Source organism: Bos javanicus, chromosome 8, assembly GCF_032452875.1.
Source record: "Bos javanicus breed banteng chromosome 8, ARS-OSU_banteng_1.0, whole genome shotgun sequence".
In the NCBI taxonomy this organism is placed as follows: Eukaryota; Metazoa; Chordata; class Mammalia; order Artiodactyla; family Bovidae; genus Bos; species Bos javanicus.
In genome coordinates this window covers 60,961,654-60,981,766 of record NC_083875.1, presented here as the reverse complement: position 1 = coordinate 60,981,766, position 20,113 = coordinate 60,961,654, and the positions used below count along the sequence as shown (strand labels likewise).

Here is a 20,113-nt window from a genome sequence, read left to right as displayed (position 1 = left end):
AATTGTTTTTATACCCTACAACTTAATTATTAGTTGTTATTGGTAACAGTTTTTAGAGTTTTTTGTATATAAAGTCATGTCATCTGCAAATAGTGACAGTTTTATTTCTTCCTTTCCAATGTGGGCATTTTTTTTTTTTTTTCTTGCTTAAGTGCAGACACTAAATGCTGAGCACTCACTGAGTTCTTGGACCAACCCCTTCCTTTTTATGAAGCCCCACGTGGGTAATGTAGGCATTGGAGACAATTCAGAGTTACCACTGCTGTGTAACAAACCACCTCAAAGCTTAAGAGGCTTAAACAGTAATCATTTTCGCTCATGGTTCTGTGGGTCAGGAATTTTGGAAAGGCTCTACCTGGCAATTCTGACTCAGGGCATCTGATGTGCTTGCAGTTAGGCAGTGGCTGGGGCTGGAACAGGACTGGCCATGCATCTCTTTGCTTGTAGTTTCAGGGTCTCTCCAGGTAGGCTGGTCTGGGCTTCCTCATAGCATGGTGGCCTCAGGGTGGTAGAGATTTTTACATGGTGACACAAGGACTACCAGCTTGTTTGTTTCAACAAACCAGCCGTAAGCTATGTCGCCCTTTACAACCTAGCCTTGAAAGCATATAGCATTACTTCTGTTATATGATGCAGTCACCCTTAATTTGGAGAAAAGTCAGACTTTACGGACCTAACTGCCACATCTACCTTCAAGACACCCATCCTATGTGAGACGCAAAACCAGGCCAGATGACACCATCAAGACATTATCAAAAGGTAAGCTGTCCCACGTAGAGAGGGTCATGGGAGCTCAGGGGAAAGGAAAGGCATCACGTTAAGTGGCCTTTGAGCTAGTTCTTAAACTGGACTGTGATCTTTTCAATGACATTAACAAGGCCCAGAAGCAACAAATGGTTGGTGAACAGCAACAAGCAATTGCTTGACTGAAATCTCGGGTGGCTAAAGGGGAGGAAGAGCAGTAAGACCAGCAATGCAGCCCAGATCAAGGAATGCCCAACTAAGTAGCTTGGCGAGGGGAAGATAGGCCAAAAAAGTAAACATTCCTGTCCCTCCCAGACATAATTACCAAAGAAGAGACGGTGGACTTTCCTTCTTGGCAATGGCAAGACCTAACCCTGCTCACCCACCTCCTGAGTGTGGCACTACAGGTGTTTACACCAGTCTGTATCCTGGAACTAGTATCAGGTAACTCTAGCACATTTCTGAAATACGGTTTTATCCATCCATCACCTATAATGTGACAGGTTCTGAGAGCAAGTAGTGAATGTGTTGATGCCTGAAATGGGAGTACGTCTCCTAAAGGTACCTGTTATGTGGATCCGTGTGGTCCAGAATGTTATGTGATGATGTAAATGTTCCATAGTCTGCCCTGTGCAATCCAAATGCATCCTAACTACATGTGGCCACAGCACATATGAAAAGGAGCTAGGGCTAGAATTGTGTTTTTCATTCTGACTGATTTAAATAGCCACTGTAGCTACTGTACTGGCCAGCAAGGTCTAGATGAAGGATTTGACAACAGGAATATGAGCAAAGTGCTAGGAATGGCACAGATCTCAGTGTGTACTACAGGGATTCAGAGAAACAGGGCCAGGCATGCTCATGCCATCCTGACTCAGGTTTACCTGGCTGAATCCTAAGAAGCAAGTGTCTCACTAGGTTCTATTGCCCAGGGAGAACCCTGCTGAAATACACTACCCAGGCTCCTACAGTCAGGGACAGTGACAAACGAGCCACCTGGGAGAAAATGTCCAGGGTGAAGAGGGGATTCATAGCTCTATCTTCAGTGGGCAGTGAGAGGTTAATTTTTAGCCAACCTTAGTGGGCTGCCGTCTATGGGGTCGCACAGAGTTGGACATGACTGAAGTGACTTAGCAGTAGCAGTCCTCTTTCAAATGGAAACATCCACAGACTCCTACTACAGACAGCAGAAACTCAGAGCTGTTTTAGTTCAAGGCAGGGTGGGCACCCAATGGCTGTGCCTCCTTAGCCCTAGAAAGGATAAAAGGAAATTCCTCACTGACCTCACTCCCAACTGCAGCACACCTTGAGATCAATAATGAAGCTTCATGTTTATTTCTTGGAACAGAAATTTATTCTCAGAATAATGCACAAAAGCATAGGTTGAGGCTGCCGTTGGGAGGCCTCCCTCCCTTCCTCTGCCGCCACCTCCCCTCCTCTTTGAATGCCAGGGAGAACACAGTTGAAGGAAACATGCAATCACAAACAATGATCAACTCTAAAGACAAAAGGTTTGGTCCAAAAGAACTCAACATAATTAATCCAATTACCGTGAAGAGCTTCACTGAGTAGGATTAAGATATTGCAGATGTAGTGTTTCCACAGGGCGGCTCTTCAGTGCACCAGGGGGGCCTGCTTGAGGGAGATGAGGACAGAACGCATGCGGGAGACATCTTTGGCCTGCTTGCTGGACTTGGGGTTAAAGTCACACAGCCGGGCCACCCGTTCCCACTCAGTGCCTGGGGACGACTCCTCAATGTCATTTACAAAGGCTTCTTCTGCTGCCCTGGAAGCAACAACAAAAGATGCTGATTTAACGCAGACTCCCCACGTGAGCTACCTAGTTATGGAAACAACTGCCTCTGAATGCCTAACCTAAAAGCATTCTGATTTTCCGAAGACTAACAGCCCTGGCCCAGGTCAAACTCAGGAGTAGACACATGGCCAGCTTTCCTAGGCACAGGGTGCCCGGACTGCTGTGTAAAATGTTGGAATACAGGTGTTTGGTTCAGGGCTCTCTCCCTCTCTGTTGATACAGAGAATTAAAGCAAGTCCTTAGCCAGCTACCCACTGCCTTCATTAGCAAGGGCAAAGCAGCAGGCTGGCCAAGAACTTGAACAGCAGTTGATGCTGGCCTGTACTGAATTTCAAGTAAATTTAGAGACTTCGAAAGAAGCCCACAGGTCACTCTGCACAACAGCCTCTGGATTTATTCCAAAGGCTGGAGAGAAACAGGGCAGATCAAAAAGAATTCAAGACAAAGCGCCCATGCTAGCAGGCACTAGAGACTAAAGCCATTCTAGAAGAGTTGCTAGGACATTTTCCAGTTCAGCCAAAAGTTTTGCCATTTTCCCTCCAGCCAGGTGCTGTGGGCCTCTCGGGACACTCTGGCAGGGGTGGGCACCCAGCGGCTGAGAGCCGATCAGTGTGAGTTGCTTTTTGGTGGGATGCTCTTCCAACATTCGTTCACACCAAAGTCAGCCCACCCCAGCTGGGCACTAATTGGTGGGAGCTACAGCCTAAAAGGACAGTGGTAAGAGGAGGGAAGACACACTATTTCATCTACTCCAACAGGCATCACGGGCAAAGCAAAAGCAATGGAGATGACTGGTCTGTGGCAACAGAGGGGTGGCACTCTCACAGGGATGGCCGTGGCAAACACCGCTGAAGCCCAGAGCCACTACAACACTCGACTTCATGGCACACACAGGGGCAGTGAGGAAGGTTTACTTAACTGTTCTAGGCTGTAGCAAGGATGGTTTATGTTTGTGCTTAAAGGTGAAGAGAAGAAAAACGAGAAAAACTTTAGGTCAGATACAGAAAATGAGAATGAGCTCAATGCAGATGGTCAGTAAGCTAGACATGCCCTTGCCACTCTGTACTCTGAGGGACGTGCAGCTGGCTTTGCTGGGCCACCTTGCTGCCCAGCAAACCCAGACTCGACCTTTCTAGTCTCCATCTCTACTCCAGAGAGACTGTGCAAAAAGCAAACCCAACACCACCTGTAAGTCCAGCATTTCACAAGTCTCATTGCAAACGCACCCAGGGGCCCAGGAAACTCAGCTCTACCTCCTAGCTGGTTGACGAGCTCAAGGTCAAGGCCCTAAGAGGGTCTACCAGACCTCAGCCTGTGGTCTGCCCTTCCCACAAGTTCTTCTCTTCCTCCATTCCACCCTCACCTCCCTTATGTCAAAAGGCTAGTAAGCTAGTCGTAAAAGGAGGAAACACACAGCTGAGCAATACTGCTTTGACAACAGGAATTCTTAAAAACAAACTCTCCCAGAGAAGATGCAGTTTTCTTCGGGGGTAAAAGCCACCATGGCCTGTATCAGACAGCTTTGGCTATCTTGACCTCAAAGTTGAGGGTCTCTCTATGTCAGTGTGGGGGACAGGACATCAGAAGCTGGCAACTAAACAACTATTTCTGATATGAGGCCACAGAGAAACAACTGCAGACCCCCAGAGGAGACAGCCCCCTCTGCTCTGACTCGTCTGCCTGGAGGGAGAAGCAACCAACCCCATGTTCTTCAAAGGAATCAAGTGTGGAAAATGCTGCCCACACTGGTTCCTAACCCAGGACTTTCCCCTCCCCGCCCCTTCCCACCTGGGGCAGGGTGGCAGCAACAAGAGGTCAGAGTCTCCAACCCCCAATTCCAAAACCTTCCCAGATGAGATCACAAATGACCCACATTTTTAAAGTGTTAGCTTCCTTCCCTCCAAAACCCCAAAATGAAAAATGGCAACCAGAGTTGCAGAGAGCGGTGATTCTGTGATCATGGAACATACCCCCAGCCTACCAACTCTTAGGCAGCCCCCACAGTGCCAATCTGAAATAATTTAAAAAGCAAAGCAACTTGTGACATAAAAGGAGCATTAACTCTAAACAAAAAGTAGGAATTAAAACAAGAAAAGGAATTAGTTTTGCAACATACACATAACCAATCACGTCAGCGAAGGGTTGTTTGTAGAAAGCTTCATCTGCCACCCTAGACAGCAAGAGGTCCAAAAGGCAGGCAAGCAGGCAGGAAAAAAGAGAGAACATTGAGAAGCAGAAACATCTCAAATCCACAGTAGGGGCACAAGTACTCTGGGGAGCTGCTCCCAAGGCTCCATCCTAACCCAGCGAAGGTTCTAGCACTGACACTCTGCAGGTAAGGCTCCCTGCTGGCCTTCCCCACAGGCTTCTCCAGACAGTGCCGTCAACTTCACCCCCAGGCCTTACCCCAGCAACGACGAGCATCTCCTAAGTATCCACTGACGGGCTGAGCCTTTTGACAAGACATTGTGTCCGTTCTATCCTCAACACCAAGCAACCTAGGGCCACTGAATGTTACTTTAGAGATGATGTGATAGGATGAAGCAAACCCGTTAGGCAATAAGTGGCAACAGGGGCAGCAGAACTCACAACCAAGGCTGCCTGATTTCTTCCTTGTAGTTACTGCTGCTCCCCAACTGGTCCACACTTGGGAAGCCATGCCCCTTCCTGCCAGCCTCAGTAAACATCCCTGGGTACCAATGCTGCCAGACACTAGGCATGCTAGGGCCCAAAGCCAGCTTAATCTTGGATTATCCAACTACTGCTTCCCCACATTGACTGGCTGGGACCAATTTTCTGTACTCTGGGACCACACAGTCATCTCAAAATGGCACCTTAAAGAAAAATGCAGCTGGAGGCAAGCAGTGAGAGACCTGCAGACGAGGGTCCTGGCTCCAGCACCAGTGAACTGTGGGTCCCTGAACACAACTGTCTGTCCACTCAGTTCCTGCCGGACTTGACTGCTGACGATGTACAGCCCAGAAACCAGCACCTCATCCTGAACTCTCACATTGGAATGGGTCAAAATGGGAACTCTGGGACAAGGAGGAAGGGGGGTGAGCTGGGTGGAGGAGTTCACAAAGCAGGGGAGAGGCTCAGTCCCTGGGCTGGCCGGCCCCCCTCGCCCAGCACAGGTGGACAGGGAACCTCCCGCAAGGAATCTTACCCTGTCCTTTGCCTGGTGAGTTTGGGGCATAGGAGTGGGAGGGAGGTTTTTAAAGACAGTCATGACTGGTCATTAACCTAAGCTCACATATTTATTTGAAGAGAAATTCTAGTAATTTATTTTTAAACTCAGACCCTTGCTTTGCTCCCATTTTGGTTTATACATAGGAGGTGTTTTGTGGACATTTAAAGAAAGCCTGATTGTAACTCCCAAGTGAGTCAGGAGAAAAACAGAGTAGTTTGTGGGCACACGGAGTGGGAGGGAAAGGGAAGGCAGGCCAGCTTGTAAAGCCCCAATCCTTTCAGTTTACACAAAGGCTGAAACCTAATCAATTTCAACTTGTGTCTGCCTCTACTGGGAAAGAATAAAGGTTTAATGACTCCTGTTCAAGGCGTGTCTAAGACAAAAGTTTGTGTCAGGCTTTTACTCCTTTGCAGCTAGCTTGAGACGAAGGAGCTGTTGGTAACAGGACAGCACAGCACCAGAACAAAAGGAAAACCACACACGTCAGCTCAGGCGCCCTTCTACCTGTTTTGTTCTTTACCCACCAGACAGAGGGCCTGAAAGCAGCAATCCTTAGGCAAGGCAGAAAGGGACCCTGAACACGGAGGGTCAGCCGGGTTTTACCAAGTACTCAGAGCAGACCCAGCCTGAGACAACTCACTAGGGTAAACGGGGCCTCTCACGGTGTCTGTGCAAAGCACCCACCCTTCCTTCTTCAGAAATCTGAACTTGCACCTGGGGGAAGTAATCTTGAATGAGTACATTATAAAGGAACCGGGGCCCATCAGCTTCAAACTAACCACAATCTCTCAGCAGAAGCCCCGGTAGCTAATGCTGCTCTTAGCAACTCAACTCCAACCAGAGAGCAGCCCCACCATATCTGCAACAGAACTTCAGGGGAAACCGGACAGCACGCCTGCAGAGTCCATGCCCCACAGGAAGGTGGCCAGGACAGAGGCTCAAGCCTGGCGCCCGAGGGAGTGACAGAACTGAGAATGGCCAATGGGAGACAGGCGGTGAAGGCTGCTGCACACACAGGCCACCCATTCTGCTGTGGCTGCCCCACAATGGCAAAGAGGTCAGCTCCCTCTTGTCTGGAAGATTTCCAGCTAAGAGCTACCAGAGACAAGGGCACAAAGGTTCTTTCCCACGCAAAGTACAAACAGCTGCAGGCCGAATCTGATCTATCTTTACACTGAAGTGAGTGGAATGACAGTGCAGTGACAGCCAGTTCCAGGTCTGGCAGGGGAAGCCAGCCCACTGCCTGCACCCAGGTAGACGGTGCTGCCCCCGTTTCTCTTTCTGAGCTGCTTCCAAGTGGACTCCGAGCTCAGAGCTTTTAAAGACCATAGTTTCTGGTCGGTGGTCATAGGAGAGTGACCATGTTTACTCCCTGCAACTACTCAACCTTCAATGAGCATGGAAATTCGGAAAAGAGCATTTTTAAAAAGTCACCTCAAAATTTTCTTAGACACAGATGATAAGCACCCAGAGAACCTTTAATCCTGAAGTCACTGTGTGGGAACATCTTGGCCACCTGCTGACAGCACACATTCCCACTACTGGACCCTGTGGGGAGCAGCCCTCAGAGATCTAAGCTGGATTTAGGGGCAGGGACATGACGGAGTCTATAATCATCTCTGAAGTACTGAGATCCTGGAATAGTGATGAAAGCGGCCTTTCATTTCAGGGTTAGGTTTTTAGACACGGACTTATCCATGAGATGATACTGCCTTCTGTGGAATCATACCATTAGAGGCGGTGCAGACTAACCCAACTCTCAGCTGCAGAGCCAGATTCACTGCAACTAGGGTGGTGAAAAAACAGGCTGAGTTATTCTTGTAAAGACCCGAGAGACTTGCAACTTTCATGTTTCACATATATTTTTTAAAACTTGCAAAGACATTTCACACTAAAAGAGGCGGCAGCTGAAAACCTACAACGGCTGTGGAGACGGACCTGACCGTACAAGAAGCAGCGCAGACTGACCTGTTGTTGGCTTTTGTCTTCTGTAGCTGCTCATCCTGCCTAGCATACCACTCGTCCAGCTCCTTTATTGCTTTTTCTTTCCACTCCGCTTCCTGCTTCCGAGAATTGGCATCTTTAAGGGAAGGAAAAGAAAGACAATACAAATGAGGCAAAATGCAAACTGAAGTTCATTTATTTGGGGCTTATTAACCTCATGCTGTGTGTGGGTGCATGTTAGAAGGCGAACAGTAGGGAAGAAAGAAAAAATTCTGTTTTCCTCATTTGTGTGTCCAGCTCTCTCTATCAGCAATTCTACTCAAGGTGTTTCAGCACAATTTATCCCAGTCCACCTACACCTTAGTGGATCACTAGTCTGAGGGTTTGAGTAGAGACAAGTGGAAATACTGACTTAATTTTTAAAAAGGCTTTTGAGACACCAACTGGGTAAGAAGCAACTACAGATGATTCTTTAATAATGCTGCCAGGTCAGGGTGGACTATTCATATTAGGTCATCTTCTAATAAAATCTCCTCACAAACTATATTCCACACCCCAAGTTGGATAATTAATGGTTTTGTGAACAGAAGGCAGCACTCTCTTCACCAGATGCACATTTACAGAGCAGTGTGATATCAGAAAACCTATTAGAGGTAGAGATGATTCCAGAACCAGGCAAGAGCAGAATACAGATGGAATTGAGGGGACCACAAAATATCTACTCCTGCTTAGACAGCAGAGTGAGTTTGTGGCCGAGCTAGGAAAGAAGAGAAAAATTCCAATGGGGAGAACTGTAGGGTGAGGTGAGGGATCGTTATTAATGGCTTTCCACAAGGTTCTAGACGAGAGCGCAAAAGCACAACCAGGCCTGCTACACTGGATTCTCAGCCATCAAGTTTCTCAGAACTAAATATGAGCTCCCCTAAGATACTGAGCTAAAGACACGTCAGTAAACGGTAGAGAGAAAGAAATACAGATCGTACTACTGCCACAGCTGAGCCCTGAAGTCACCCTGCGACTCCACTTTAAGCACATTCTCAAGAATGTCCTCGCTGGCAGGTTACTTCACACACATCTCATTTAATTTTACAACAATCCCAAGAAAGCAAACTAGTTCCATCTTCAGCAGTGAGAAAAACTACAGCTCAGCAAGTCTGAGTAACTTTCCCAAAAGTTCTAAGTGGCCAAACCAAGATTCACACGAAGATTTGACTCTAAAGCTCACACGTTCTTACTTCACTGTGCTGTCTCCACAGGGAGGGACGGAAAGGGAGGCAGAGCCAACAGTAATCACAACGGGCACCAGTGATCCCGGGCTAGAGTCTGGACAATGTAGAGCCAGAGCCCAAAATATAACGGGTGTCCTTGAGGAGGAGAATAGAAAGCAAACAACTTCTTGAAGGAAGAAATGACGCTTTCAGGGGCAATTTTAGGGCCTTTGCAAGAAAGGTCTCACTGTCTGTAACTACTAGAAATAGCCTGGTAGCAGCTAAAAGATCCCCCAAAGTTTCCTCTTATAAAGAACTTTTACCCGGTTTCCTAACTTATCAGAAGGTGACCAACCTAACGCTCAAGAGAATTATTTCACTCAAAATTTTCCACTGATAAGTATACCAGTAAACTTCTGATGTATGTTTGTCCATGGCATTAAGTGTATGTGGAGTGGAGGGCACTGTGGATGCTGTGGGCCAATGGTACCCTGTGGACATGAAAAAAATTTAAAACATAAGGTCTCCTTTTCAGGAGTTGTGAAATTACTTCCAAAAAATTAGTTTTGGATTGGGGAGTATTTTCCTTTTGTGTCATCTAATGATTTTTTAAATAAAGGTTATATATTAGAATCAAAATATGGAAATTTATCTCTGAAAAAGTAGTCAAAAACTGTGTCCATTTGCACAGATTATAGTTAATGCATAAAATAGTGTCTGTAAACCATCTTCTTGCTTTTATAGATTTAAGAAGTGACACTGGCAATAAGAATTTAGAATTCTTAAATGCTTAGCTTGATGCAGCAAAGATCTAAGCTGTAATATCCTTTTTTATCTGGGAGGGAGAAGGTAGAGCAGGGTTCACGGACAGCTATCTTCTCTGGTCATGCTCATTACTGTTCACAGCAAATTATTGGAAAACACTTCCCATAGCTAAGCTGAAAACCAGGGATACTGCTTCTCTATTTTTAGCATCTCGCACTTTCTCATAGTTCTTGCAAGGAAAAAGGTGAAACTGCAGGAACACCTAATTCATGGACCAACTTAATTCGATTCCATTGGAACATGAGGCCAAATATTTGACTTCCCTCAGGAAGGCATCTTCAGAAAACGACACTTTGTGGAATATTCCCAAAGAGCCCAAATTGTTAACTGAAAAAGAAAATGAAATTTTTCCACACACCAAAGTGTACACTTCTCCATGTAGAAGTCAACTTTGCTAAACTTTGGGGAAAGAGAAAAGATATACCTGAGTTCTGCAACACGAAGAAGATTCCAGTAGCAATAATAGTTGCTACGTAAGTCTTGCCTCAAAGTCTACTCAGAAGAGATACTTGAAGAATAGGAAGGAGCAAGGCTGCTAGCACCACGAAGACCAACCTTCACCTTTTAAAAACTACACTATCCAGTACAGTGACCACTAGCTTCATGTGGCTATTTAAATTTATTAAAATTAAATAAAATTTAAAATTCAGTTTCTCAGTCATACTAGCCACAAGCAGCTAGTGGTTACAGACAGATCAGCACTGACACGGAACGTTTACATCATCAAAGAAACTGCTATTGAATAATGCCGAGAGATTAAGTGTGCCCGCTGTTTGGAAAGCCACATAAATTACACTGGAGAGACACTAATTGGCTGTATTATCTGGGTCAAGTCCTTTCCTATTTCTAGGTGTCAGTTACACCGTCTGAGTCATGTTTTTACTAGTTCAGTCATTCTCAAGAAGGAATAATAATGCTGTCACTGTGGTTACAGATGCATATTGCTATTTCTAGACGTACAATAAAATATTTATGTGTAAAGTATCTGGTGTCTATATCTGAATGGATCAGAGAAAAAATTATGTGTATATTCACAATACACATAAAAATGTGTGGGCATGTGAGTGGGCTTCCCTTGTGGCTCAGCTGGTAAAGAATCTGCCTGCAATGCAGGAGACCTGCGTTTGATCCCTGGGTTGGGCAGATCCCCTGGAGAAGGGAAAGGCTACCCACTCCAGTATTCTGGCCTGGAGAATTCCATGGACTGTATAGTCCACAGGGTCGCAAAGAGTCGGACACGACTGAGCGACTGTCACTTCACTTTCACATTAGTGTATAAAACCTATACAGGATTTCCCTGGTGGTCCAGTGGTTAAGAATACACCTTGCGATGCAGGAGACATGAGTTCCATCCCTGGTTGGGGAACGAAGATTCCACATGCTGGGGGGTAACTAAGCCTGCGTGCCACAACTAAAACCTGCCACAGACAAATATTTAAATACTAAAAATAAAAACATATACACACACCTCATTTATACAAAGACAGCCAAATATGGCAAAATGTTCACTACTGAACCTGAAGGAAGGGGCACGTTTTACTCTCCCTCTGTGTTTGAAATTTTAATAAGAAGTTGAGAACAGTACTGTATGGTTAACATCCCCTGCCCCCATTACACCTTTTCAACACGCATGGACAGATACCAAGTCTCTCCTAATCTTGACCAACAGCTGACACTCCATGGCGAAGGCTCTTCACCAAAGGCCGGGCTGACTGGCACTGACCTCAGGCTCGGCCTGCCCCCAAAATGCTGTGAGCTAAGTGCAACGCTGCTGAGAGATGGGTATGGATTCTGAAGCAGGGCAGACTTAAGGTGAAATTCTGACTCTACCACTTTTAGCCGTGTGATTCAAAAACTTACTCTTCCTATGATCCTCCTTTTCCTCACCCATAAAAATGTAAGAACTCACAGGATGTTAGGGTAAGAAGACCCAATTGTATGTACTTCCTAACATTCCTCACATTTTCCTCTTAAGCATTACCTTAAATTCAGCCTTCAAATTGTCAATGGACTGTGCAGTCCCTTGCATGGATATAACATCTTCAGGTTTATGAAGCACTTTCATATATACCATCTCAGACTACCCTTGGGGTTGGTAACACTGATCTTACTTCACAGATGAAGAAACAGGCTCTAAGGTTTGAGCAACCAAGTGCCTGCAACTAGTAGAGTTACGGTTTGGCCTGGAACCCAGCCTTTCACTCGAAGACTCCACAGCACCACTCTGCCCTTCCCGAGAAGAGAGGATGCACTTGTGACTCTGGGCTTGTGATGAAGCATCTCCACGCAGGTGGTGGTGTGATTTTCTCATTGTTAAAGATACCCTCCCCAAAACTGGACACGGACATTACGGCTAATTCAAGTTAAAAATGGATAACAGTAGAGTCAAGGTCAACTATTCCACTGAAAACAAACAAACACCCAAAGACAGAAAGGGATTCCTTACCAAGGGCTTCCAAGCGTTCCGTTTGCTCTTCTCTCCATTTACGGATACTTTCAGGCTCTGACTGCAATCGATCCACTTGTGAAATAGCTGCATAACTGTCTGTCGGCCCATTACTCTCCTTAACAGAAAACACAGGTGTGCTCTATCAGTACCAAAGCCTCCTCCCAGACATGCCCTTCACCCAAGTTAGAACCCCTGGTTGTGCGCCACACTGATGGCTGCTCTAAATGTAAAGGAGCAACAACAGCGGCCTTACATGCTGGTAGGAAGCTTTCAACGTGATGCGCTCAAGCCTTACAACCCACAAGGGAGGCAGAGTAGTTGTTATCCGGCTACTAAAGGAGACATGAGTGGGAGAAAGCAAAGTTGGGGAAGTGGGTAATGGACTTACTAGGAAAACAGTATTATGAATTTTGCTTTCCTTACTTGACAAAGAGACTGTAATATCTTCAAAGTAACAAAGATGAATACACAGTACAGTAAGGACCAGAACCTGACACTTCCAAATGCTTATTATACAATACAGGGAAAAGTTCACTTAATACCACCTCGGCAAAATACAGTGGATTCTAGGGAAAAGAGAGTCCAAAAGAAAACACATAGTTAGTACAGTCATACCAAGAAAAAGAAAAAAAGGCAGGCAAATGTGAATCACAGTGTATGTGGCAAGGGGGTAGGAGGGAGCGGGTGGGTAGGGGGCTGACTCTTTATAGTGGTTAAGATTGGGGAGCTAGTAAACAAGTTGATGAAGATTCAAATGGAATCTAACCTTTAGAGAATTATTGCACCTACTGAACTAGGAACATGACCAGCTTAACCTCAGCAGACTATAAACAAAGATGGAAACAAACTATTTACAGTAGTATTTACTTATTATTAGCACCGTCCATGTTTCAGCCACATAAAACCTTTATCTCCCAAACACCGTGCAAGGCAAATTTTTATTCCCATGGCACAGCTGGAGGATTAAACTGAGACCCAGGGAAATGACATGTCCAAATACATAGCTAGTAAGAGACAGAGTCAGGACTGAACCCCATTCCATCTCCCTCCAAAGGCCAAGCTCTAAACCAGGGTTTGGAAACTACAGCCAGCTCAGCCACCTGTTTCTAGAATTAAATTTTATTGAAATAGAGCCATGCCCATTTATTTACACACTGTCCATGGATTTTTTCATGTTATAACAACATAGTAGTCTGACAGAGAACTTACACTCTATCAAAGCTTAAAATGTTTACTATTAATATCGGTCCTTTACAGAAAAAGTCAGTCCACCCTTGGGGTAAACCAATTAAGACTAATCTCATCCTTCTTGACAGTTAACTGGTTAAGGCTGCGCAGAAACCCAGGCAGAGGCAAAGCACCAAGCTGTTTCCCTGGACTACAGTGGAAAGGGAAACATCTAGTCAAAAGGGATCAGAGGACTTTTGTTGAGTGGTTGGGAGAAACCTTCATGCTGTTCTAGATGGTGTGACATGCACATGTTGCGACCTGGAAGTGCTTGTAGTCATTCTGCCACAGTGAAAGAGTATAAAACTGCACAGTCAGCCAGCGGAACCAGAATCCTAGAGGAACTGAGTCAGAATCCTGGTCCGAGGACCCCTGGCCTATCAGAGTTCTTTCAATTATAAGAAATAGTAAATTCTCTGTATTTAAGCCCATGTCAAGTTGGGCTGGTGAGCTTCCCTGGTGGCTCAGTGGTAAAGAACCTGCCTGCCAATGCAGGAGACACAGGTTCAGTCCCTGGGTCAGTAAGATCCCCTGGAGAAGGAAATGGCAACCTGCTTCAGTATTCTTGCCCAGAGAATCCCATGGACAGAGGAGCCTGGCAGGGTACAGTCCATGGTTTCGCAAGAGTTGGACATAGTAACTAAACAAGTTGGGCTGGTAACCAAAAGCTCAACAACACAGAGGGAAAATAATGGTAGTCATCACAAACACCAGCCACCCCCAGCATCACTATAATCTAAAAGCTAAATGGTTCAAATGCTGGTCCTACCACAGACTACCTTTGTACTTTCAAACTCCTGATTTCACCTCTGTATGCCTTATGTGTAAATGGGAATAACAACAGCATAGACCCCTCAGGTTGCTGTGAGAATTAAAAGAAAATTCAGTACAGTGTTTGACACCGCACGGCACACTGGCAGCCACTGTCGCCACTGCCACCATCATGATGAAGGGTCATTTCTTGAGAATAAAGTTGCTAACGCTGGAGCCAGGCCAATCACGTTTTAAAAGAATGCTCTATCAATGTCTCTCTTCAAATCCTTCCACTTTGGCAGGTAACATATCAGTTACTGATACACCCAGGAAAGTCAAAGGAGTGGCATCCTTTCTAGGTCAGTCAATTCAAACCACAGAGAAGGAAGACTCTCAACACTATCATTCAACATCATCAGAGCTGTTGTACAAAGTCTGTACCTGGTAGTAGTCTCCATTCGTCACTCCATCAACAGCATCTGCAAGACATAAGATTTCAATCTGTCAGTGAGTGCTGGGCAAATGCTGGGCCAAAGGGTTATAAAGTATGACATAATATCATGTGTTATAAGTACTCTAAGTTACTAAACACTATCCCCGTGCGAGATATCAGAGAGAACAATGCACAACTTTCTAGTCAATGAAACCAAGATGTGCATACACAAATGACTTCACTAAAATGTGGACAAATCTGTCTAAAAGCTTTTCATGAATATCTTCTGGCTTAGAGAGATAATACTTAGAAGCCTGGCAGAAGAGCCTCACAGAGCAAGTTTCTCTATGAAGGTTCTAGAGAAGGCAAAGGTATGAAAGGGTGGCCTAGAATCCTTTACAGCAAGCAGAGATATGCAGCTTCATGTTTCAACCAAGTTGCTTTCTTGGAGGTCAGGACTCTCCATCCTTTGGCTGGAGCAGGTTTGGCACCTGAGGGAGGGTCTATAGTTGAGACTTCTTGCTAATTCCTCTAGTTCTCTTGCAATTAGTCCAGAACAGTAAGATTTGGGCATATCAAAATAAAATCAGTGTTTTCAAGGATGCAAGTTACAAAAACTCAAAGTATATACAATCTGATCTTATTAGCACAATTAATTACTCATGAGCTAAATGAGAAAGTCGATCTCAGAAATATGAAAAATGTCTAAGACCTCGACATTTTCAATCCATACAGTATAAAATGAAGGTCCACAGGCTGAACATATTTTCTTTAAAATACAAAGTACTTAATCAGGAAATTCCACAAAATCAGGATTTCTTGTGTGTGTGTGTGTGTGTGTGTGCACACGCATACGTGTGTATGTGTGGAGCGAGGGAGGGTGTACAGACAAGATCTGGTGATACTGGGCCTACGTTCCTTAAATGAAGGCAGCCTTTATGTGCAGCATGCTCTGGACAGCCTGCCAGTCCCCACTGGCCCCATTTTATGTTTTTAACCCATTCTGTGTGTCACTAATTCAAGTTACCTGTACAGGGCCGCACAGCAGCCCTTCAGAGTGGCCACTCTGCCTTCCCTTGAAAGCTTCAATACAGGCACCATAAAACGCAGTGTCCACCTACATATTCTACGTGTTCTTTATCTGTTGGCTGACTTATCTTTACTGCCTACCATGCAGGACTTCTAGTATTTTGTCCAACTGTTTTCAAACTACCATGACTGTGTTACTGTGTAAGAGAGAAGAGATGAACCTAAAAGATACAAGAACCCAAGGAGGAAAAGGAATGCGGAGGAGCTGGTGTGAGCCACCATCACAAGGCCCTCAGAAACATCAGAGCTTTTCCAAGCAGCCAGAGGCAAGATGCCCTCAGCCACATTCTTTCCTTTGAACAGGCAGAGGTTACAAACCACTCCTCCAGTCTTCTTGGTTTCTAACTACGATAATTAAATCCAACTTAACTGCCTATTTTCCAAATCAACTTCATTGTCTTGCTTCTCCCAATTACCCTCCACTTGGCTTTGGGAGCGCTGAAAACTTTCATTTCCTCACTTTAAAAAAAAAAGAAGGAAAATGGAGACAAAAGAAAAGGCCACATAATTTCATTACTCGGCCTATTGGTTTCTATTTTTTTTAGTTTATCTAATGCATATACATAAAATTTCTTTGAGCAAAATTAGACTCCTATAACAGGTGCTTTTAGTAATCCATTTATCTATATCATTAAATTCTCAACTTTTTAAGAATGAAACACCCACTACTTATTGCTTCCAATGTGCCAGGCACAATGTTAATTAAACACTTTCTATACATTAAGTTTTAATCCTCACAACAAATATCTATGTATCAGCAATTCACAAATGACCTTAAAATATGTGTATAGTTGATTCCTTGAGAGGTAAGTAAAGTGTTCTTTGAAGGAGCAGGTAATTGGTGACTGTTTTCCCTCTTAAATTTAGTTTTGAATTTGAGCATGTTTTAAAATTTTTACTAAGGTGACAGCAGGAAAACAACTTTAAGGTCCCCTTGTGGTGCCAAACTTCTATCCTGAGGTAACTACCTGATATTTGAATTTCTTCTTTACTAAACTGCCTGCATTTTGCCCATTTTTCTGCTATCTTTTGATCTCTAAGTATTCTTTCTGTATTAACTATTTGCTCTCACATTACAAATATTTTCCCCATTATCTTTTTGTATGATTTATAACAGTTAATACCTAGAACTACTTAACTTGTATGAGACATTATCAGGCTTTTTTTCCTTTATGAGTTCTCTATCTGTTCTTATGATGAAGCCCTTTCCTACTCTTAGGAAAACAAAAAGGTATTTACTTTTCTTCTGGTACTTTAAAAAAAAGCCTCTTCCATCCACTTGGAGTTTATTTTTGTATAAAATTAATAAAGTGAAGTAACTGTAAATCTTTGAGCCTCAATGGTTAGTCCAGCCAGGCCTACTTTCTGGTTAGTATATTATAGTTAACAATTATCCAGTTAATATATTCCAACCCAGGGCCACGCAGTAGGAGAGACTTTGATCACTACTCCAGACACAACAATTCTCATCCCATAGCTCCAAGTCACATGTTGCTTGTCCTGTAGGTCTGAAGACTCACCCAGCGTTGGCAAGTCCTTTGAGCTTTCATTAGTTACTCTTCTACTGTACTTACTTGACATTCAACTGGCTCAAATGAAAGGCCTGTCTGTTGCTATAGAAACATGCAGAAGAAAGGCCACCCCAGGACCTTGATTCATTAGGACAGCTAAGCTAGGCAACTTAATGCTCCAGAAGGAAACTTTCTAGGCACCTCAGACAGAAACAAGGGCCAGAATAAATTTCCAGAGATGAAAGACTATCCCAAGCCCACTTCAACTTCATTTTCCCCAACCACTGCAAGTCAGGAAGACCTGGGTCTGAATTCCTATGGAGTCATGTATTAGCTTGCCACTTTCTGAACACTGCTTAATTTCCACAATGATCAGTTCTCCCCTGAAACAGAATGACACCACCACCAGAGTTACTGCATGGATCTCAAAGTACAGGGCACCTGGGCACAGCAAATTTGAGTATCACTAAGTACCATGCCTGCAATTTCCCCGAACTTTCCTCCACCACTGCTACCAAGAAAATCACTCTCCTTAAATTCACATGCCTCTCTTACTGTGAGTACCTCACTGCCTTACTCTCTCAGCAGCTCCTTGATCGCTTCTCTTCTCCTCCATCCTTAGCGCTCAGGATTGAAGGCTTTTCCTCAGCTCTGCTGCTGCTAAGTCACTTCAGTTGTGTCCGACTCCATGCGACCCCACAGACTGCAGCCCACCAGGCCCTGCCGTCCCTGGGATTCTCCAGGCAAGAACACTGCAGTGGGCTGCATTTCCTTCTCCAGTGCATGAAAGTGAAAAGTGAAAGTTAAGTCGCTCAGTCGTGTCCGACTCTTAGCGACCCCATGGACTGCAGCCTACCAGGCTCCTCCGTCCATGGGATTTTCCAGGCAAGAGTACTGGAGTGGGGTGCAATTGCCTTCTCCCTTCCTCAGCTCTAGACTCTGCCTTCTCCTGACCATTTGTTCTTCCTCAGTATCCAGGAGCCACTTCACTCAGCTGGTTACCTCCCACCTCTAAACTTATGTTTTTCTCATCTCCTAACGACTGAGGGCATCCAAGGCTCAGGCTTAGCCCCTCCTTCATGGACGTTTTCCCCAAGTCTGGGGGAGTTCAGATATGTTCCTCTTTCCTCAGTCTCTGTTACTGCCTCCTGTCTGTATAGCTCTGTACAGTAACACATCAGATACAGAGTTCCCTCTTAAAATCTGTTTCTTCAGTGCACCCCAAAGCCTATCAACTTTGTAACACCCTTCTCACCTCACTCCCAAAGAATAATGTGTATACACATAATAACAACGTGTACAGTAATTACTGTACACAGCAGGAACTGTGTATAGTAATAACATACCAGGTTCTGTGTGTAAGCACTTTACAGATGCTCTCCAATATAATCCAACCCTGTGTGGTGTTTATCTGCACCTTTAACAAAGAAGAACATTGAGGCAGGGCAGTAGGAGGTTATGTGAGTTGTATGAGACCACAGAGCTAAACCCGCCCTCAAGCAGTCCAGGCCAGCACAGGATCTTCACCACTAGAGACAGAGGGAGAAAGAGGAGAGAGAGGAGGAAAGAGAGAGAAAAAGCAAACATGTCCAACTAGTGCTCTAATCCCTAAGGGAAGTGCTGACCACTGCACGTTTTTTTTTTTTTTTTTCTGACCACTACACTGTTACCAACCTCAACTACACTGTCAAGAGATCTGGCTTTAAGTCTCTAAATGCTTAGTTCACTAAGAAAGCCCTTCCTAGGAACTAAGTCAGCAATCATCCCTTCCTTCCCTTTGCTGAAAGCTTGATGACCAAGGGATCCGTGTGTCCAATTATACTCTTTCCATTTTACCTCTCCAAACTGCCGTCGCCAAGATCTGCCATTCTATCCAGGACCTCTGCAGCTGGATGTGCAATTTTTGCACATTCCTGTGTACATACTGTGTGCCTGCCCTCCTTCCTACTAACTGGTCTGTGTAGGCTCAGATTTGCCTTAAGTCTGGCCCAACTGCGCCAATGCGGTTGCGCCTCTGAGGCCAGGCTCAGGGCACAGCAATTGCTCAAGGAAAAGTTCCTGAACTGAATGGGCTTCCTGTGGCTCCTAAGCTTGTCATCCCGTTTTCTTGGCTTCTTTAGCCCGTCCGTGCCCAAGAGCGCTCAAACACACTCTTTGGACGGACTAAGCCTGCCGAGCCTGGGTTTCCGGATGACTGGGCCCGGGGCTCGTTTCCTCTTCGCACTCAACCTCCCGGACGGAGAGGCACAAGAGTTACATAGAGCTCTCAGACCCACTGTGGGCCGAGTTTCCGGAGCAGCGCTTCCGCCCCGAAAGCACCCACACTTACCTGGAATCCCCGGCGGCTCGCCGTGAGGCTGGGATCCGGGGGCGCCGCCGTCCAGGATGGCGAAGGCCTCGTCGTTCTCTATGCCCGCAATCTCGCTCTCCTGCTGCGCCAAGAAGGCCGCGGCAGGATCCTCTTCGCCGGCCACTCCGTTCCCCAGGGCGGGACCGCCAGCGGGGACGCCGAACGGATCTAACTCAGCCATGGCGGGAAGTTCGACGGCACCGACTTTCAGAGAAACACCAACCGACCAGCAAACACCAACTCCAGCAGCGGCCGCTGTGCTTGCGCCTGCTATCAGAGGCAAGTTGGAGGAGGGAGAAGGCGGAAGCGGAAACCCGGCCCCAATATCCGGTCGGTCCAGGCAGTGTTGGACAGCCGAAAAGGTAATACCCAATCAGAGGGCAGAAGTAGCTCCAGAGTTAGCAAATCAGCAAGAGGAGAGGCGGACCCCCGAGTAAAACTCGTGACTCGGGAAGCACCTGCGTGGAGGGCGCTGCGCCGAGCCAGCACTGGGCAGGCGGAAGTAGTAAGTGATTTAAGGTAGCCTTGCTTGATCCGGCTTTGGGGCTGTACTGACCCGGGACCGCCATCTCGG

General features: G+C 45.6%; 1 protein-coding gene across 3 annotated transcripts; it reads right to left on the bottom strand.

The window, feature by feature from the left end:
• Positions 1 to 2,075: 2,075 nt before the first annotated feature.
• Positions 2,076 to 19,856, bottom strand: CLTA (clathrin light chain A). Of its 3 annotated transcripts, XM_061425647.1 has the most exons (7): positions 19,519 to 19,856; positions 14,598 to 14,635; positions 12,174 to 12,291; positions 7,719 to 7,830; positions 4,677 to 4,730; positions 3,480 to 3,515; positions 2,076 to 2,530 (listed from the first exon to the last, which is right to left on the bottom strand). In XM_061425647.1, exons 1-7 carry the CDS (start codon positions 19,718 to 19,720, stop codon positions 2,359 to 2,361), a joined length of 732 nt encoding a protein of 243 aa, XP_061281631.1. In that variant the 5' UTR covers positions 19,721 to 19,856; the 3' UTR covers positions 2,076 to 2,358. The 3 variants fall into 3 exon arrangements, with proteins under 3 accessions (XP_061281631.1, XP_061281632.1, XP_061281633.1); XM_061425648.1 differs by lacking the exon at positions 4,677 to 4,730 and having other exon boundaries at positions 19,519 to 19,855; XM_061425649.1 differs by lacking the exons at positions 3,480 to 3,515; positions 4,677 to 4,730.
• Positions 19,857 to 20,113: the final 257 nt, after the last annotated feature.

Bases quoted from the DNA above. Each gene is read 5' to 3' on its own strand.
- CLTA (XM_061425647.1), bottom strand. From the start codon at position 19,720: ATGGCTGAGTTAGATCCGTTCGGCGTCCCCGCTGGCGGTCCCGCCCTG. The intron at 14,636-19,518 runs GTAAGTGTGGGT...TATGTCTTGCAG, and splicing joins CGAGCCGCCGGGGATTCCAG to ATGCTGTTGATGGAGTGACG. The intron at 4,731-7,718 runs GTCAGTCTGCGC...CTTGCTGTCTAG, and splicing joins AAGACAAAAGCCAACAACAG to GGTGGCAGATGAAGCTTTCT.